Source organism: Symphodus melops (assembly GCF_947650265.1).
Source record: "Symphodus melops genome assembly, chromosome: 6".
NCBI classification, from domain to species: Eukaryota; Metazoa; Chordata; class Actinopteri; order Labriformes; family Labridae; genus Symphodus; species Symphodus melops.
This window is the reverse complement of record NC_136696.1, coordinates 17,973,205-17,988,567: the sequence shown is the minus strand read 5'-3', so window position 1 is coordinate 17,988,567 and position 15,363 is coordinate 17,973,205. Positions and strand designations below refer to the sequence as shown.

The 15,363-nt window shown below is 43.7% G+C and overlaps 1 protein-coding gene across 2 annotated transcripts in view; it reads right to left on the bottom strand.

Moving 5' to 3' along the window:
• otud7a (OTU deubiquitinase 7A) overlaps positions 1–15,363 on the bottom strand; it is a 38,785-nt gene that overhangs the window by 3,323 nt on the left and 20,099 nt on the right. For both annotated transcript variants that reach the window (XM_079345791.1, XM_079345790.1), the window contains 9 exons: positions 12,726–12,911; positions 12,413–12,631; positions 10,088–10,189; positions 9,390–9,517; positions 8,515–8,627; positions 7,196–7,323; positions 6,958–7,107; positions 994–1,108; positions 203–287 (listed from right to left, as the gene is read on the bottom strand). In XM_079345791.1, coding sequence (XP_079201917.1) covers positions 203–287; positions 994–1,108; positions 6,958–7,107; positions 7,196–7,323; positions 8,515–8,627; positions 9,390–9,517; positions 10,088–10,189; positions 12,413–12,631; positions 12,726–12,911 — 1,226 coding nt within the window. The remainder of the gene's footprint in view (positions 1–202; positions 288–993; positions 1,109–6,957; positions 7,108–7,195; positions 7,324–8,514; positions 8,628–9,389; positions 9,518–10,087; positions 10,190–12,412; positions 12,632–12,725; positions 12,912–15,363) is intronic.

Genomic DNA, 15,363 nt, shown 5'->3' with positions numbered 1-15,363 from the left:
GCCCAAGACATAAAGAGTTAGATTCTCCTGATTTATAATCAAGAACAATGAATGCTTGAGATTATTGCATCTGATGGAACATAAAACTGATTGATTGGACTCTGTGGTTTCAAGAGCATCTGGAAAAGAGGAGTCCCTCTAGGGCTAAATTAACCATGACAAATATGACACGTGTGAGAGAAAAAAAAAGAAAAGGAGTTACCCTTGTTTCTGATGGAATTCGGATCCACGTTACATTCATGTAGTTGTGCAGCAGGTTGAGTTTGGCCTCCAAAGACAAGATGAGACTGCAGGAGAACATGTATTTACAATTAACAACAACCTGTGATATTATATCGCTGACATTCAATCAACTTTTACCAGGACTATTTGGCATATTAATATGTCTAAGATTGAAATTTTTTTCCTGAAGTGAATCTTTGTGGTTGTATGCTTTCATTGATGGGCTAGTGGAGAGAGTCAGAGGCAGGAATGAGAGAGAAGGGGACAACATGCTGGAAAGGAGCCCTAAAGGATGACGTGTTTAACGGCGACATAACGAGGAGGCATTAAAGAGAAGTTTTAACGTCTTCTCTATATATGTGCAGTGTTGATTATCTGCAGCTTGTTAAAGGACACGCGTGCCTCCTGACTGACAGGAATGTGAAACAGAAACCCTTACGAAAACTATTTGCTAAACTCAGAGAGGGTGTTGCTGCTTTAGAGAGGCCATTCCTGGGAAACCCTATAGATGACTGACGTGACTTACAATTTGTTCACTCTCTGCTCTTTCTTTGAAGTGACCTGAACCCCGAGCCCATAATCAGAGTTAAATCCCACACAAAAAAGCCTTGTGGCTTCACAAGCAGAACTGCCTCGACCTGCAGTTTTGTTGTTTTTTTGTTGTTTTTTCAAAACTCCCTCACCCTTCATTTGACTGCTCTCCTCGTCAGCAAGCTTTGTGTGTTTTGTTGATAAGCATCAACAACCTGTGATATAATACACAGGACTTACTTGGCGAGCTTGGTGTTGTCATTATCGTCCCTCCCCCATTCCCAGTCCCTGCCAGGGTCCACGGCAAAATGGAGCGCGAGCAGCTTGTGCTCTGAGTCGGTCAGAGGGATAACAGCTGGAAGAGATGAGATTATCAGAAGGTTAAGTTTAGTCTAGTTTCACCACCGGACGTGAGACTGCACGCAACCCCGTTCTCTCGAGAGGCTGACTTGGTGTCAGAGCTAATGTGACACCATAATGACACACTAGAATAATGCCACCTTAATTATCACAGACGCCTGTCAGCATGGGGTAAAGAAGACTGTGGGAGTATTCTATTTGCCATCTATATTTTAAGATGCAAGTGTGACCGGTGAGTGTCACTCGGACTGACTCATCCAGGCAGAGACGAGTCTGAGTCGGCGGTGGCTCCTCTTATAACACAGATTGGTCTTTAATCAGCCTTCAGAAGTGTCACGTGCGAAGCTTTTCATGAAGGGGAAAAGTAAAGGAAGTATGAATTGGTGCATTAGATTGAAATCAAGTGTCTTAAAAATTGGGTCAGCGATGTTATGAAGTATTCAATTATGATGGAATGGAAAAAAAAGGAAAGCTCCAAAATAGCTCAGAATTTTTTTTAATCTGGACCATATTTTGTGATGTATTTTAAAGATCAAGAATTCATCTCTTAAAGTGAAACACTGACGAGATGTCCTCTAATCTTGAAAAAAAAGGAGAAGCAAAACAACAGCGACGCCTCGTTCTGCTCAGGAGGATCATGTGATACATCTGAAAGCAAAAGAGCTCGCGCTAAAGGGCGCTTTCAGTGAGACCAATGTTGAAGTTGAAAATCCACTGTCATCCTGGAAAAAGTGTATGGAATCTTTTCTATCAAATATGACAACACTTATTTAACTCCTAGACATGTTTCTGACACCTGGAAACCCAACAATGGCAGCAATAGCAAAGTGCTACTGGGCAAGACAAAGACGATATTGCAAGTTTTAAACAAGCCGATATTATCACATACTGCACAAGCTAACTGTGAAGGTGTAACAATGGGAAGTTTATCAGCGCTGAATTAGGAGGTCAGTTTGAAACCGGCAAGTTAGATATAATGGCTTTAACATTTGTCTTCCCAGTAAACGTGGCTTATCTGAGGTTGTTTATCAGCTGCCTGATTGTCTCGAGCTCCTGCTTCCTGCCTCATCCGTCGTCTTTTTAGTGATGTCCCAAACTTCCTCACCCTTAAGGCAATATCAGAGGAAAACTGAAAAGGGCTGTTTAGGATTATTTGTTTCATTAAAAGAGTGCAATCAGACTGAAGTAAAGAATAAAATCTGGAGTGCAGAAAGGATTAAATCCATATACCCTGTTGATATAATCATCTACTCATAAGCAGGAAGAGGTTTTCAACGAACACAAATCACAGGACAGAGAACATAAAACAGACACCCACCCGGGCTTCCTCTTGTGGGAGGCGTGCTTATAGTACGAGCACGATGCGGGCATGTTTGTGTGCGAGAGATCGGCTGCTTCTCGACAACAAGAGAGTGAAGAGGACTAGCTGTGGACCCCACTGGCCCACATGACAGCTCTCCTTGGGCTACCTCGTGCGTGGGGGCTGCAGCCCACATGACAGCAGAGCGAGGCCGGCTGTTTTAGATGAGGACATTCCAGCCTTCACCGTCAGACCCAGATGGAGGAGACAGTCTCCTCCCTGCTTCATCAGTCCTTCCACTGCCAACTGGCTGCTCTGCTCGGCAGGCTTCATGAAGACACCGACACCAAGCAGCAATGGCCTCTCCTAATGAAACTGCAGGTCCAACACTCACTCTTTCCCTCGTCAGTCTCTACGTGAGGGCTTCTGCATAGCTGCAACTTGTACACTTTTAAACATGCATAGTGGGAAATACTGGTGAAACATGCAGTGTGATAATGCCCACAAGTGCACCATATCACCACTGCGAACAAAATCTTTTATTCTGTATTTATCACCGTAGGTTTCCAAGCAGACAAAATCCAGTCTCTCATCACTAACCACACGGATCAACACGTGCAAACTACTCGTCTTTGCAGGTAGTTTACACATTGCAAAGCTTTTTACCTACAACAAAAGCATGACTAATGTCTGCTGCCTCAGAGGAAAAAAAAAAGAAGTTATGAAAGCAGTGCCATGACACCAAAAACATCAGGGAGGAAAAAAAATGGAGGGTTTTTTTTTTAAGGAAAAAAGGGGTCTTTCCAAGAACACTTTTGCCCAGAAAAACTTGGTCATAATCACAAACACACAGAGACAGACAGAAGACGGTGGACCAGCTCCCACTCAGTTCCCTCTCGGGTCATGCAGCAGGCAGCGGAGGTCTGTGAGGTTGCGTCCTGGCTCTCACGTTGCAGCTGTCCTCCTATTCTGGCCGTTTCAAACTGCTGTTGTGAGCCGTTGTTCCCGCTTGGGCCGCTGTCCAGATCCACAGATTCAACGCTGCCAATCGAGCTCTGGGGGTCTGTAATGTATTTACTATCCCTGTTGGCAGCCTTGTTTCGCTGTCCTCGAATGACTGTTTTCCACAGCTTATGTATGGATGACATCATAGCCCTCCCTGGTATGCAAGTTGTGTACTCAGCAACATAGCTGCTACCCTGCTTTGCCTTGTTTACATCTTTGATTCAACAGACGGGGAGAAAGGGGGAGGAAACCAGGGTGTAACCTGTGAGGATGCAGCTGTTGAAAGGAAGGTAGATAAGACTTCTCGGAATTTAAGAATGGGCATACATTATCTTTGCTCTGTCTTTTTCTCTAATTCAACAAAGAATTCGGTTCTCTTGTGATGACGGCCAAAGGAGGGAGGAGTGTCTCCCCTCTTTCTCTCCCTTCGGATGACAAAGTTCACCATACAAGCTTTGATTCACAGAAGAAACACTGAGCCAATGTTTCCTCTCTATTTTGCGATTCCAGAACAATTTGTACTGTCTTGAAAATGCACAAATTAGAATTCCTGACTTTAGTCACTCTGCACAGCTGCAGACTTGAAGAGCCTAATTCACCAGAGTAAACAGCAGTCGTGCATATAAACAAGCCTCAGCTTTTTTTTTTTTTTTTTTTTTTTTTTTTTAACCACAGATTTTAACAGCGGAACCGTCTTGGTAATTACAACAGCCTTGCATGTGAAGTAACACGTAAAACCACAACAAATAGCATGTTAACTCTCGTTGCCATATTGATTGAATTAGCCAGCCTGCATGGTGAGTAATACACTAGCTGTCTTTTATAGGTGGAGAAGTGAAACCTGGGCCAGAGCGGGATGGTTGCACCGCACTGTTATGTAGGTGGTCTTTGTGTAAAAGACGACCATTTACTTCATTCAAAAGGGTGTTGGAGAGTTGATGATGGGATGCCAAAGAAAACCTGGAAGTGTTTTGGTAGCTTGAAATAGCTCCAGAGATTTCTAGAGGTACGGCCAGTTCCCCTCATGCATCTTTTAGCCACAGGAGCACAAGCTGATAAAAGACACGAGCAGTGGCGTCTACCAAACAGCCAGTCTTTATCACAAAGAAAGTGAGCAGCAGTCGGCTAAAAAAAAACATGCCAAGAGCTACAGAAACCTGGGTTCACCTGACTGCGTGAAAAAAGCAAAACACTTTACTGCTCTTTTGGGAAAGAAAGAGAAAAACACTCACATTATTGTAATTTGAAAAAAATCTTAAAATCATCCAAGCTGGCCAAAAAAATAAATAAATAAATGTAGTAGCATAATGTGTCAGTGTGATTTAGCATCATGTCATCGGTGGAGACCCTGCTATAATCTTCCATACAGAGGGGGCTGAAGAAAGAGCCAGTGTTCTCACCCGGCCTCTGGCACCTCTACACACACAGCCAAATACCGCTTGGATGCTCTTTGCTGTGTTTCAGGGAAACTGAGAACAGTCCTCCACCTGAGACGTCCACACATAGGCACCGACTGTCAGAAGAGAGGGGTGGGTTTTGTCGGGGCTCCAGCAGCCCGGGACCCCTGCCCATATGTGGTGATATGGTCAAGGCTTAGGGGGCTGGCTGGGTTTACTCTACCCTAATTGGCAGTGGAAGATTAGGTCTGACCCTTTGCATGTCTGTCTATCTGGCATCTGTTCAGATATATAAGCCTTGTGCTAGCTTTATAGTCTTTCATAAAAATCATAAACTATACGTAAATACAATTAGCCTTTTCTACTAAAATAACAACAATTACAAACCCTTACTTGTACATGCATAAAAAAGGAAACAACATGAACTGCAGTAGCACAGATTTGCCCTCTTGCTGTGTAACATGATACATCACATGACATACAAATGCACTGAGCTTAGTGCACAAGTGTTTTCATAACATCCTGGAGGGAGACTGCAGACAAAACGAACTCTGATCCTATCACAGGACACAGTGTACCAGAATGAAAAAGTACAGTCATGCAGGGCTGTTGTGATGCAGCTACATCACGTTCTTTTGACACATGCTCCACCTGGTGGACGAAAAGAGAAACTCCATCTGCCACTCTCTCAAACTTGAGTGGGTGTGTGCAGAGTGGTTCTGTTCTGCTGTCTTTGATGTGCTGCTGGCATAAAAGGGAATGTCTTCAGGGCAGAGGTTGGAGGTTTGTAATCGTGTGTCTTACAGTCTGCAGTGTACATACCAAAACTTAATAACTAGGTTTGTGTTTCCAGGCCGAGGATAGGACTTGATTTACTGAGGGAAGCTGACGAAGAAGACGAAGACGAAGACGAAGAAGATGAAGAAAAAGGAGGAAGATTGAGAGAGGAAGCAATTTTGCGCAAGTTTGGCCAACTGCCCACTTAAATGACAAGTGAGCTTCACCCACTGAGTCAGTGGTTGTCAAGGAGATCCACTCTGTTCGTCAATTAAAGGAACTTTGCTGAGGATTACTCCGACCTCGAGGAAAAGCATCATCTCCGAAGTGGGAACATTGGCGGCTGAAAGTCCCTCAACAAATAAATCAACGCTCCCTCACCACAAAGAAACACAATCAATAGAGCAGTGAGAGAGGTGTAGCCTTGTACTTGGACATAAGGATGACCAAGGTGGTGAGATCTGCAGAGCACAGATTCCAGACTGGAATGGTTTGGTTGGATCAAGCAGTTTATTGAGACCAAATAATGCCTTTAAATTGCACTCACTTGAGTTTTGGTGTGACACTTCAGTCTTGACTTGGAATAAGTGACAATAAAGTCAGACTATTTTAGCTTGAGGGTGTGTCTCATGGTTTCAGGAGATGGGATTGTCTTGGTTCTCATATTGATACAGCTTATTTGCCATCACTAATAGCACAAGTCCATTGCAGTTCAGGACTATGATATTTTGTTGTAGGCTCCAGTAAAAAAAAGTATAGAAATCTACATGAGGTAAAGATTTTTTGGAAAAGTATTTAACAGATCTATGTCTTCTGTATCTACGCCTTGGATTTACACTGACTCTGTTCTATAGTTGGTTCAGTGGAGTCGTACAGCGGACTGTGTAAAAAGCCTGGAGTGGGACTTCAGGGTCTGAGAACGACCTTAAGAATATGAAGAATGGGTCATTGTCTGATGTCTCTGGGTGTCTGCACAGCTTCAGCACCCTTAAAATATGGTTTTGAAGGGTTCTGACAAAAAAACCCTGCCGTCCACTTTCTTCCTAGTCAGCCACCCTCAGCCTCCTTCTGCCAACTGGCCTATTTTAATAATGGATCCCAGGTAATTAGAGTGCTGTCTCATGCATTATTGACCTCTAGCAGGGCAGGCAGACCACTCACCCTCACTCTTGCAATGTTCCTACTTCAAGTTAAAAGCAAAGCCTGCTTCAATATGACCCAACTTAACTAGTGCGCAGTACAGCAGGTGGATTTTTTTTAATAGCAAGGGGTCAAGGAAAGGTCATGGTCCCACATCAAAACCTGTGGATGCCACCAGGTCTTCTTTCTTAGAAAATGGTTGTGTAATGATGCACAAATGCTCACCTTGCTCTCGCTGCTGGTCTCTCTGCTCCATGGACACCAGCGCCGAGAAGTGAGCCTGGTCATAGGCCAGGACCAGAGGGGAGCAGTGACAGCGGCTCGGGGGCACCTCCAGAGGCAGATAGAGTCCTCCAAACGGGATGGGAGCAAATGCTGCAATTCAAGAACACCATATCATGTACCCCTTCATTATTCGTCCAAGTGTTTGTAGGACATTAAAAAGAAAACCTAGTTGGTCTACCTTCTCCTCCTGAGTCTCTGAGCATGGTGTCAGCCACCACTACAATGGGCCTGCGTAACACATGGGCCAGCACAAACACATGGAACTCCTCCAAACTCTCGTACACCGGATCTTCAGAGTTATCCACCCTGTGAAAATCAAAACAAACATGTAATACAGAGGGATAATGGGACACTGTGACAATTTCCTGAACTGGTACTGAACGAAAGGAAACATCCAGAGCCAAAATAATAATCTATGTGCTAATCATAATCTATGCTGATATCGTAGGATCCATTTTGCCTGCTGGCTAACTTTAACAGATAATATACAAAGATCCAGCTGTTCGTACACGTGCTGGAGAAGAAAAAAAAAAAAAAGAGAGCAGGAGAGAAAAGGAGGGAGGGAGGGAGAAAACAGAGGCTGAGCTCTCAGGCATGCAACCACCAGGGAACCAGAGGATGTGCAACAATTAAGTTGTCAGCCACACAAACAGCCACGCTGCCAAATTCACTCTAATAAAGAGCCTCTTAATATGTGAATCCCACTCATCCTATTTAGGGGGCTCATCTCACACTAGGGCCATCAAACATCCCTAACCTGATTACTGTGTTACAGTCAAACTCAATGAGAGGTTAAAACTAGCAGAATAAATGAGCAAATGATGCTCTTTAATGAGGTATTTCTAGCAGTAGGGGGCTCTGTACTCGGCTGGTAAACACTGGGGAAACAAATGAATTCAATCCTAATTGGCATTTTCCGTAATCAGATGACATCTCAGTCTACAGCGTGCTCCTTAATCCGTCTCTTCAAGTCTCTCATCACAAGTGGTTTTCCGTGCATCAGATATGCTGCACTACCACACGTGTGAGAAAGCGCCTAACCGGTATGTCTATATTAGTGAAAATGGAAACAAAACATAACCACAAGGTTTCTGTGTGTGGGTGGAACTCAGGGTTGGATTCCAATCTGCCTTTGTAGCCTGAGCGAAACCCACTCTTACACTTGTTTATGCAACGAGGGGTTGCAAAAAAATCACCTGCTGCAGCTTAATGCAATCATCAGCTCAGGGAAGGCTGTTACAGCAGAAATGATTAATACTGACGGCAGCCTGTAGATGGCACAGTCTCACATGAGAGCTTCCACAATGTTATCAGATGGAAGCGACCTGAAAGAGCAACAGGGAATACAGAGCTTTCTCGATAAATCAGTCTTACCGAGAAGGTCACTTATGACTTTAATTGTGCGACCGTTGCAGAGTGCGACGTTTGTGTCTCCAGGTGTTCAGATTTCAGCACGTTCGCTCACAGGATTTTATTGTGGGATGATTGTGTGCTTACCCTCCGCTGGTGTTGCCGTTCTTGCTGAGGTGAGTGCGAGGCTCGCTAGAAGCCAACTTCAGCAGCTCGTTCCACTCTCTCTCCCACTCCTCCTCGGTGTACACCAGGCCCGACTGCACAAACGCACAGAAATGGAAACTGTGTTCAGCATGTGATGGTGCTCTCCCACACAAATCCTATCATTATTCATTTGTTCTATTTTCATCTGCAAGCAAAAGGTTATCGTATGAGGCTTTATGCATCTAAATGTGAAGTCCCTTTCAACCAATTCGCTGTTAAGGGAAGGTTTGTGGTGTTTTGCATACAGTATAACTTTGTCTTAGATCACCGGGCCACCAGGACACCTCAGGCCATTTTTAAAACATGAGCATCTGGACTACTTCTTTTCATGAGCTATCTTTGGTGACACCATTTTGCTAATAGATTTGTAAATACTTAAATCCATAAACATCAAGGGAAGGAAGAGGAAGTGCAGTGAATTTTATGGTATTAGCAGCACGGCTATTAATGCACATGAGAGAAAGACAGAAACCCAGGAGGAAGCTTAAATCCACTCCTATTAACAGATTTCCCTCATAGGTTTTTTTTTTTTTTAAAGATTTATTTTTGTGCCTTAATTGTAGAGTCAGGACAGGAGATAGAGTCAGAATCCAGGGAGAGAGATAGAGAGAAAGTGGGGAAGGACGTGCGGGAAGAGAGCCACAGGTCCGATTCAAACCAGGGCAGCGCACTTGGAAGTCTATAGCCTCCGTACATGAGGAAGACGCACTAGAAACAATGCTGCCAGCGCCCTCCTCATGTTTTTTAACATGTCTTTATTGAAATAGAAGGTGATGCATTTCGGTTCAGTCTGTACAAATGGACACTTTCCCAACCTCTTTGTTCTGCTGTGTTTGCTGCCACCTCCATCGCCTCTTCAGAGCGTCTCTCTCCGCTCCGCTCTTCATCATAGTATACAAAGACTTCCTCAGCATCAGGTCTCTGTCATGGAAGCCCCACATCCCTAGTCAACACAGACAAACAACAGGGTTACTGCGTTGCGAAGATCGAGGACATAAAAAACGGGGTTATGAAATTCTCGTTGCTGAACTGCACCAAGCTTTAAAATCAAACTGAGCTGCTCTTTAATTTCCTTGTCTTAAAATGTCATCCATCAAAGCGCTTTACTCCGTCTGTCAGTGTAGGTCTAATTAACTCCGTTTCCTCTAACCTTATTGCCTTCACTGTCTGCTCAAGCAGTCCTTGCTTTCAGACTCAACAGTCTCAGTTTGCAAAGACCTGTTGAACTGTGATCTCCCTGAAACCTGCAGAGAATAGCTTTCTGAAATCTATAGGTCAGTCATCCCATTCCCTCTCCTTCTTTCTCGCCCTTTTCTCAGTCCTCTCCTCTCAATTTTAGCAGCTGTGACACAGCACTGACACTGTTATATAACAACTGTGACAGTGTCATACACAGCCGTCCAGGAGTCTGGTTAAAAAAAAAAAAAAAAAAAAACTGGACTCAAGTGCTTGTGATGAATGTGATGGTAAAGCTGGGAGTAACTTCTACTGTGCGTGTATGTGAGTGACTCACCTAAAGAGGCAGCATGCAGGAGGCAGTTCCCGTCCCCTGTGGTGGCCAGAGGAAGCAGCTTCTTACAGCTGGTGCACATGGTGGACCACCAGTTCAGACGACCTGCACACATGGACCAAACAGCAACAAAAAACAATAAAAGAGTATGAAAGAAAAGGAAGTAAACTCACTTACTTTTTGTTTATATGCAACCAAAATCAGTTACCATAAATAGTAAAAAGCAACATTATGCAGGGATTAGGTTTCGGTTTGCTTCGCCCCCCCGAAAGGTCTCTCAATGACACTGCACTGTAAAACTAAAGTGTACTGCCACAAATAGCTCAACAGCCTACAGTTTGACCGAACTCTCTCTAATGTGTAAAAGCCTGTCCTGACAAGATAATCCTTTCTTTTTGAACATTACTGAAAAGTTCGACAAAGCTTTATTTTTTTGTACCGTTTTGTTAAGAAAAACACAAGAAACTTCCCCAGTTCTTCTTACCTTCCTCTGTCATCGTCCTCTTCCTGATTAAGAAGAGATCTGTCTCTTAGCCTCAGCTATTGTATCAAACAGTACCAAGAAAGGCTAGCTGTATTCTTTTAAGTGAGGGCTGTGGGTGAACAAGTGCTGTAAAGGGTGACTCGCTGCAAAAAAAACCCAAAAAACCCCAAAAAATGACATAGAGCTGAAAGCAAACGACTGGGATGCAGCAAGGAAATGGGATTGATGCCATTCTCCCTGTTAAAAGTCATTATACTATTAGATCGACTATCCAGAGTCTACGGTCCTTTATGCACCTGCTGCAGGTTTGAATCCTGTCCTTGGCACTTTGATTCACATAACTTCAAACTACAGCAGGTCTGATACTGTCATCTTGCACTTGAAACATGTATAAATGTGTCACCACCATCACATCAAAGAGCTTGAGTTTAACTTCAAATTCAACCAAATCAACAGACATATTTGACTTTTTTTTCATTTCAAAGGCGCCAACCCTGGATAAAAAGATTTTCCACACGTTTGAACCAACAATCAGAGCGACAATAAACATGCCCTGTTGTTTCTTCCTCAATCTAAGAGGAGCCACGGGTGGTGGAAAAGTCAATGAAAAAATCTGAATGCTTTTTACATTCATAATAATAGAAGTCTAACAGAAGATTTAAAGCAGGTTTAAAGAAAATTGAAAACAACATCAACAATAAAAAAAAAAGTCTTAACAGAAAAGTCTGCAGAAATGAATTACAGGTCTTGAAGGAGCCCTTCACATTAACTGCAACTCAACATCTTACGATCTCAGAGTACTGCAGTAGGAAGCAGGAACTGCCCATTGAGAACATTTAGCCAACAAGCTTAATTAGCCTCAATAGCTGAACTTTGAAGGCAATCATTAGCACAAGCCATATGCTTGCATACACTCCCAAACGCCCAGCGTTCCTCTACTCTGAATATTTTCCTCATCAGTCTGACAGCATCTCCACTTTGTGCTCCATCACCGCCCTGCGTGCGTCCCTCAGGGAGGGGACGACTGCTTCACAGCTTGGCCCGCTGCGTCACTGCAGGCATGCTCACTGCTCTGAGCCTGGGGTTATCTGGCTGCATTGTTTATTTAACAACAGTAAACACAGAACAGGCTCAGAATGACTTTCCCCCTCAGTGTAACAGGGGTCAGAATGCTGAGGTTTTTATGTGTTTGTCAATTTTTTTTCACGATAGATATAATTCATTTTGGAAATACTGATTGCCATAAAATGAATGTTGCCTTTTCTTAATTTCATAGATATAATTTTCAGTGTTGCAGTTTTGGTCCTCATCAGGTTTTGATGCGTACAATTAGGGTTACATTTAATGCGCCAAGATTTGACATGACAACTGATTGTTTGACAATGATCATCATCATGCAAAAGAGATCATGAGCGGTTGATGAGAGGCGAAACAGAAATGTGAAGTGTAAAACAAAATGCAAGTGTCCCATTCATCTTTTGTCCTCACACACTTTGAAAAGAAGTAGGTGAGGAAGGCTTTTACGATCTCTCTTGCCTCTGTGTGGGGAAAATCTGCAGGAAGATTTCAAACTTCACTAACTAGTTTCTCCCCCTGTTAGTTCAGCAGGGAGATGAATCCTCTGGGATCCAGCACGCTTTGAATTAGGTTGATGTCGTCTTGCTTCCAGATGATGCTGCCTCTCTGATCTTACTCTCAGCCTCGACCTCTTCCAGTAATGTAGACCCCCCTTGGTTTACGTTTTGCAATGCTGCTGCTTTGAGAGCCTTTCTACATTTCATTTTTCTCTAAATGCAGATTCGGTTACAAATCTAATCTCATTTATTATATTGTGTAGTACTCACCGGCTTGTTCCAGAGCCATCATGGTGGACTGCTCTATAAGGTCTCTCTCTATGAAGCTCCTGAAGTCCTCGCTGTACACGCTGAGGTCTGGTAGCTGGAATGTGTAGATGGGCATCTCGAGAGGGAACTGCTCGCTGGTACACTCGTTGGCTACCTGCAGGCGCGCCAAGGAGACGATAGCAGAGCTGGCATGGGAGATCCCACGGGACAGACGCTTCTCTGGAGTGGAGCAGAAGGGAGGATGAGTGGGAAGAAAGTGACGACAGTGGAAGTTACTGGTCGGGGTAACACAGCTTTGGTTCGGTCACCGTACCTTGTGCATTGTCCTCCTGCTTCTGCACACACGGCCTGTCGATCTTGCTGACATGGGTGGGCGTGTCACGTGTCTCTGGCTGCTTGTAGTAGCGGCCCTCGTTGAAGACCTGCGGCAGGTTGGCAGTGTGGACCTGCCTGAGCTCCTCATAATCATTTAGAGCAGCGCTGAGGTCCCAGTTTTTACCTGCAGGACACAAGAAAACATGGGGTTCATTTTACATCAACCCTGATCAATAATAAGAAGACATTTTGCTGTCTTTTCTTGTTCAGTTAAATGTTCAGGGTATAAGGAGGATTCATTATCATTCAGGAACATGGTAGCACATTAAAGAGAATCAAAGTACTCAGGAACTATGAGTAGAAAACTATAAACTGTGTCAACCAAAAGACAGTGAGAAATAAATCATGGTGGCTTTGTTCTGATTATAAAACAAGTTCAGATAACGTGCAGATTTTGGAGATACAATTTGAAGTCTAAACTATAATGGCATCTATAGTGTATATGGAGCATTTCCACACAGTGCATTAGTCTGGGTATGAGCCTTCCCTTAATGAGGATAACTACAGGCTAAGTTGGGTGGTGAAGCTTTAATGAAGGTAGTCATGGTAGACATATCCAGTGACAGAGTGACAGCAATCTCCTGATGTGCCAGAGAATGTACCCACACACTGGTAACACACACACATACAGTTGTCCTCTCTGGGTGCCGTCCCAGGAAATACATTCCTTCCAGTTTTAAAGTAAAAAAATAACGCCTAATTCTTATTAAGAAGTGCGTCATGATGCCACAAGCTCTATCCTCGACTCTGTGTTTGGCAAAGTCACATCAGGGCCTGCAACTGCAAACACTCAGAGAATGCCTGCATGTAATCGGAGCATGTTTATGAGGCGAAGAGCATTAATGGACTCCATGTCTAGCAGCAAGTTTTTCCTCTTTCCCTCTCTGACTTCCAGACAAGACGCTTCTTGGCCGTCTGAACGTGAAACCCGACATCACTTACTACTGTCTCTCACACCAATCAATGCTAAACTGATTGTGCTTTATGGATTCAACTTAAAGTCCGGGACAAAGCTACACAGCCTGCACAGCCTTTAAATGCTTCTACATTAGCCCACTCTAACTTTGGCTGGGGAGGCCTCATTTCTGCTTCACTTGTAATTCCTGGTGTCAGCAAATGAAATATTAATATACAACCTTAACATGGAATATCATCATCAATATAAGCTTATTTTACTTCTTATTTCAATATGTCAACAGGATGTTTTTTTTTTCCCATGCGGGGAAAGTAGGACAAGATGTTTCATTAGTAAGCTTTATTAATCTATAAATTCAAACAACATCACACACATCAATTCCCATTTTCCATCTGAATATAAAGAACAATCCTCATCCAAGGTCTCAAAACAGTCCTGCTCCTAAAAATGTTGAACACTGATGTCAAAACAGTTCACAGACGAGCCTCTAGAGGGAAGCACTACATTCAGAGCAGTCATATTTCTGTCTGCCTCTCTACTGTCTCTCTTCCTGCACCTCACACTCCATCCTAACTGAGAGCAGAGAGGGTCACAGAGTGGCCGATTGATGCCGGCCTGCGAAGGTAGACTAACATCAGGACATCCAGGCCCACGTCTGTATGTCTGAGTGCTGTGTCTTGTTTGGCGTCACATGTAGCCCCTGGTGGCTTTGTGCCAGAGCAGAATCAGAGAAAAAGGCTGAGGGGGAGGGAGAGACAGACACAAGACACTTTAATTCTTCATCAGTCGAGACACCGACTGCATACAGTAATATAGACACAAAGAAACACCCCCGAAATGTTTTATTTCCAGGACACACACAGGCACTGCACATTCTCTGTAAGGATTTTATCCCCTAATGGAAGGCTGATTAATGTGGGGCATGCTTTTTTTCCCTGTACGTAGAGCTGCATCGTTGAGTTCAGCATCTCTTCACTGCAGTTTGAACCATAGACTGTAAAAATAACAGATACTGGAGTGAAAAGTTAAAGTGGCTGAGACTAAAATGGCTACTTAGAAGAAACTGAAACATAAACACAAACTTCCTTTTTAATGTTCCTACATATCAAAGCCAATTCAACTGACCATCAACCAGTTTTTCTGTTGTAGTGTGCCCCCCTCCCCTTCTCATGGAGCACTGTATGTCAGCTATACAAGTGCCAGTAGCACTCTGCTCCTCAATGAGTTCCAATGAATGGGCACTAAGCTCTCCCTGGAGAGTGCACTCGTAAAAACGTCACACGGGCCTCTAAATCAGAAAGCTGGCCCACTGTTACACACCATGCTCTTCTCCTCCCTTCCTTTGTTTGTCTTCTTTACCTTACCCCCTTATTTCCTCTCCTCTTGTTTTCTTTCCTCTCGCCTGCTCTTAAGAGAAACTCCCAGCACAGCAGGGAGCAGTAGCTGACCAAAGAAAAAAAAGTTTTTCATCTTCTCATGCCTCTGTCATGGGAGGTCAAGCAGCAATCTCAGAAGCTGATTAATGGCGCCAATATTAAAGTCCCTAAAACTGCAGTTCCAAATATGGCCACTTGAGGCTGGCAACAATAGCGAGTCAGTACCCAACAAACCCTATATAAAAATGCTCAAACTATAGCTCATTTACTGGGTTGAATTTAAA